The sequence below is a fragment of the Carcharhinus amblyrhynchos genome, chromosome 26 (genome assembly GCF_965287045.1).
Source record: "Carcharhinus amblyrhynchos chromosome 26, sCarAmb.v2.hapA, whole genome shotgun sequence".
In the NCBI taxonomy this organism is placed as follows: Eukaryota; Metazoa; Chordata; class Chondrichthyes; order Carcharhiniformes; family Carcharhinidae; genus Carcharhinus; species Carcharhinus amblyrhynchos.
The window spans coordinates 4,357,699-4,363,154 of NC_137349.1; the positions used below are offsets into that span (position 1 = coordinate 4,357,699).

Sequence of the window (5,456 nt, forward strand, 5' to 3'; positions counted from 1 at the left end):
CACAACTTTTTTTAGTAATTTAATGTGACACTAATAATCTTGGACAAAAATACTACCTTTTGTAAAGCGTGTAATAATTTCTGTAAAATACCTTATTTCATTGAAAACTTTCCCCCATTGCATGCGCTGATGTGTAAACACATTAAACATTCTAAAACGGGTTGTTATATTACCTAGTTGGTTTGCTTTATGATGCCCTTAATCTCAGTTTATCTCAGTATATAAACAGGTGCTGGTTTCCCGTCAGTAACTTTACCCAATTCTGGGAAATCCAGTTCCTCCTCCTCCATCCTGGACTTTCACATGTACCTTGCAGGTTACTCTTAACATTGCAATGTGTAAGCACGTTCGCTAGCTCGAATATTTACCCGTAAACAAAGAAACCACACAGGATACACCGAGGAGTAAGGACTCTCCACACCGGAGTCGCCTCAAACAAGACCACAAAGGTATTTTGGAAATGTTTAGATCTGTGCTTAGAAAAGTTGGACCTTAGGCTCCAAATCCTGGGGGGAAAAAAACTGTTCTAGCTCCAGGTAACAAAATCAAATTCAGGTGAATTCTCTTCCCGGGGATACTCGCATTGAAGATGTTCTGCTCTCGATGAGGAATCATCTACCTGAAACCCAGCCGCTGCCTGGTGTGTTTTTAAGTTGCAGAGGGATTTTTATTGGAGTAAAGGTTATGTGTAGCTGTTTCTTTTACTGAAGGTCGCCGGCTTGCTGCATTTTCTGCTTTCCTTGAACTCTTCAAGTTCAGTCCCACTGTATTTCTTTTCTAGATTTGTCTATTTACAAAAGTCTAAGGTCATGTAGAACCAACCCAAAAACAGTTTCTTCCCTGCTGCTGTAAGACTTTTGAATGGACTTGCATTAAGTTAATCTTCCGCTACTCCCGAGCTATGACTGTAACACCACATCCTGCACTCTCCTGTTTCCTTCTTTATGAATGGTATGTTTTGTTTGTATAGTGTGCAAGAAATAATACTTATTCACTGTATACTAATACATGTACAATAATAAATCAAATCAAATTAACACTGCAATGAAGTTACTGGGAAAATCTCCTAGTCGCCACACTCCACCACCTGTTCAGGTACTCTGAGGGAGAATTTAGCACCGTCAATGTACCTAACCAGCATGTCTTTTGAACTGTGGGAGGAAACCCACACAGACATGGGGAGAACATGCAGACTCCGCATAGGCAGTGACAGTAAGTATTCTTGCCACCCATCCCCACCCCTCCCCCCCCTCCCCAGATGTACTGCTGCCTCTGGAGTTCCCCCAAGGGTCGATTTTTGGGGCCCCCTCCCAGTTCTGTTCACCTCCACCCAGCTCTGCATTAAAAATCCTTCAAGTCTCTCCAGGCCATCCCATCTGTCAGGCTGCTTTTCCCACATCCAGTTTTGGGTGAGCAGGAATTTCCTCCATACTGTGAAGACCTGGTCCACCCTCTTCTGCCTCTGCCACAGATTCCCTTCCCCCATCCCTTTCCTCTTCAGTTTGAATCAGGCTACTGGCAACCTCAGCTCTGACTTTGACCTTGAGCTGATGAAAATTTGTAACTCCCAGATGGAGTCCTGTACCCCCATCACTGAACAGCACTGCACCCACTAATCCTAGGATTTCAGATTCTCCTTGCAATCACACCACTCTGTGGTTAGCAATTCTACCTCACAGCGCCAGGGATCAGGGTTCAATTCTTGGCTTGGATCACTGTCTAGAAACATAGAACTATAATACAGCACAGTACAGGCCCTTTGGCCCTCGATGTTATGCCGAGCTATGTCCAAACCCAATCCAGGTTCACCGGTTTTCTCCCACACTCTGAAAGATGTACTGGTTAGATGCAAAATTCTCCTTTACTGTATCGTAACAGGTGCCAGAGAGTGGCAACTAGGGGATTTTCACAGTAACTTCATTGCAGTGTTAATGTAAGCCTACTTGTGATATTAATAAATAAACCTAAACTCTACCAACCTCTGCAACCGTAAGTCAGGACTCTGGTTCATCAACCTGAAACATTAACTCTGGTTCTCTCTCCTCATCCACTGCCTGACCTGTTGGGTATTTCCAATGTGTTGTTTTTATTTCAGTTTTCCGGCATCTGTAGTTTTTTTGTCACTAGAAAACAAATGTTTATTTCTGAGAGGAGATGGATAGAATTGACTTGAAGTCAATTGTGCGGATAATATTGCATTCTAAGACTTATGTGGCTGCAGTTATACAGGGTTTTGGTGAGACCGCATCTGTAGAAGGGTGTGCAGTTTTGGTCTCCATGTTTAAAGGTATACTTGCATTGGGGATGGTACAGCAAAGATACCTGTGGTAATGGGGTTGTCTTATGATGAGAGTTGAGTAAATTGAGCTTGTATTCTCTGGAGTTTATAAGAATGAGAGGCAATCTCCTTGAGCCTTATAAAACTCGGACAGGGTTTGACAAAATAGATGCTAAGAGATTGTTTCTGCTGGTCAGAGAATCTAAAACAGGGGGATACGGTCTTAGGAGGGGCACCCAGGTTCAGTCCCACCATGGCAGATGGTGAAATTTAACAAAAATTAAAAATCTAATGATGCCCACAAAACCAATGTCATAAAAACCCAACTGGTTCGCTGATGTCCTTTACAGAAGGAGATTTGACATCCTTATCTGGTTTGGCTTATATGTGGCTCCAGATCCACAGCTACATGTTTGACTTTTAAATGTCCTCAGGGATGGGCAATAAATGCTGGCCCAGCCAGTGATGCTCAGATCCCATCAACAAATAAAGGGAAAATAAATAAGGGGCCAATTTTTTTAGGTGGAAATGTGGATGTGGAAATTTGCTTCACTCAAAGGGTTCTCAATCTTTGGAATTCTCTGCCCGATGCTTGTGGATGCTTATCGTTGATTACAATTAAAGGCTGATTCTTGGTCTCAGGAATTAAAGCAGACATGAAAATTGAGTTGAAACCCATGATCTTATTTAATGCAAAGCTGGCTCAATGAATGGGCCATGTGGTCTTCTCTTGTTGCTATTTCAATGTTCTTACGTTACGTACTCTGGGCAAGTATCAACACTGTAGGTGCCAGTGTTAATGCCTGTGATTTTTTTTCTCCCCCAATCACTTTCTCTAAACAGGTGGGTTTGATCATGCAGCTGATCTTGGCACTTCTGAGTGGCACTGGATCCCATGTCTCCTCTTGTGCCAGAACCGGGCTGGCTTTACTCTTCACCGTACGACTCTTCAGCGTTATCATCGGTGCAAAAACCATTTGGGCAGACGACCTGCAAGACCTGAGCTGTAATTCCAGCCAGGTGGGCTGTCACTACCAATGTCACACCAAACTTTCACCTGTGTCGCCCTTCACTTTGTTCATGCTGCAAATCGTGTTCCTTTTCACCCTGTCGATGACAAACTCTATGTGCGAGCACAGCCTGAGACAGGCGGGAGCTAACACCCTTTGGAAAATCAGCTTCTTCAATATGCTTGCCAAAATACTAATTGAAGGAGCCTTCCTTTTTCCGCAGCACATGTTATACCCAGGCTTACTGAGGCAAAGTGTGTTTAAATGTGATATAACTCCCTGTGAGGAGACAGTGGTCTGTATTATGCTGAAGAGCCAGCAAAAAAATGCCTTTGTGCTTTTCATGTACACTTGTTCATTTGCATCTGCGTTGATAGGGGTGCGAGAGGCCTATTCTTTAATAGGAAACATTGTGCCTCCTAATGGTGTAAATGAAATATAGTGTGTGTTATTTTAAATTTATTTTCTGTAATTTGCCTGCTGTCTACTGATTTAATATCTGGATATAGACATAATTTATAGAAATGCTGCACATAAAGATCACTGAAAAATTTTTTTGAACAGCTTCACCTCTCATAAGGATCAAGTGAATTTGAGATAATGATTTAACTGAATTTCAATGAAGTCTGATAGCTAATAAGCCTGATTGGTTATGTCTTACCAGATAATAAATCAGGGCACTGTGTTTAGTTGGAGTTTAGTAAGAGTGCTAACCAATGTTGTGATCGTTAATTAGGTCTGAAAGATGGAGATTGCACCCTAATGCTCTACCCAATCTTGTATTTAAAAAGGTACCTGGTTGCAATGATTGGTGGCAACGAAAGCAAGGGATTGGTGGAATGATCAGCCAGTAGGATAGAAGCTAGAGCAACAATAAAAACAAAAGAAAGAATACAAAGTGACAGGGGGCTATTTATAGAAATGATGCACAACCTTCCTGTCTTATCACCATACTTCATATTATTCCTTTCAAATACCAGTCCCCTATTAAAGAACTCTCAATTTTCACTTGTAATAAATCTGTTGTTTTACTAAAAATGTGTAGTGCATTTAGTGCAGTAAAATGTCTCCATAAGCTTCACAAGAGCATTGTCAAACAAAATTTGGCACTTACACACAAAGTAAATATTAGGGCATGCTAACATCTGGGGGATTGTGTCATAATTGGGAGAGTCTCACGGCTTAGTCAAACAATAGCCTGACCGTCATCCTCACAGAATCATATCTGACAATGTTCCCGACACTGCCATCACCTTGGTGTGTGCTGTTCCACTGACAGGACAGACCCAGCAGAGGGGGCAGTACAGTGGTACACTATCACAAAGGATTTGCCTGGGAGTCAACAATGACTCCAGACCCCATGAAGGCAAGATGGTATCAGGTCAAATATGGGCAAGAAAAACGCCTGCTGGGTAACTAAGAAGGGCAGTGCAGTTGATGTTGCCTACATGGACTTTAGCAGGGCTTTTGACAAGGTACCACATGGTAAGTTGTTGCATAAGGTTAAATCTCACGGGATCCAGGGTGAGGTAGCTAAATGGATACAAAATTGGCTTGATGACAGAAACCAGAGGGTGGTTGTAGAGGGTTGTTTTTCAAACTGGAGGCCTGTGACAAGCGGTGTGCCTCAGGGACCGGTGCTGGATCCACTGTCATTTGTCATTTATATTAATGATTTCAATGAGAATATAGGAGGCATGGTTAATAAGTTTGCCGATGACACCAAGATTTGCGGCATAGTGGACAGTGAAGATTATCTCAGATTACAACAGGATCTTGATCAACTGGGCCAGTGGGCTTACAAATGGCAGATGGTGTTTAACTTGGATAAATGCGAGATGATGCATTTTGGTAGACTGAACTAGAGCAGGACCTACTCAGCTAATGATAGGGCAAAACAAAACAGATCTAGTGGTACAGATTTACAGCTCCTTGAAAGTGGACAGAGTGGTAATGAAGGCATTCAGCATTCTTGGTATCATTGGCCAAAACATAGAATACAGGAGTTGGGACCTTCTGTTGAAGTTGTACAAGACATTGGTAAGGCCACTCTTGGAATAATGTGTACCTTCTGGTTACCCTATTATAGAAAGGATATAATTAAACTAGAAAGAGTGCAGATTTACTAGGATGCTACTGGGACTTGATGGATTGAGTTATGAGAAGCT

The 5,456-nt window shown here is 42.2% G+C and overlaps 1 protein-coding gene across 1 annotated transcript; it reads left to right on the forward strand.

Annotated features, from left to right (window-relative positions):
* Positions 1-358: 358 nt before the first annotated feature.
* On the forward strand, positions 359-4,997 carry LOC145358825 (gap junction beta-1 protein-like). Its single transcript, XM_080213149.1, has 2 exons — positions 359-449; positions 3,122-4,997. Exon 2 carries the CDS (start codon positions 3,134-3,136, stop codon positions 3,728-3,730), a length of 597 nt encoding a protein of 198 aa, XP_080069275.1. The 5' UTR covers positions 359-449; positions 3,122-3,133; the 3' UTR covers positions 3,731-4,997.
* The last annotated feature ends 459 nt before the right edge of the window (positions 4,998-5,456 follow it).

Excerpts from the sequence above, each read along its gene's own strand:
- LOC145358825 (XM_080213149.1), top strand. The coding sequence starts at position 3,134 with ATGCAGCTGATCTTGGCACTTCTGAGTGGCACTGGATCCCATGTCTCC.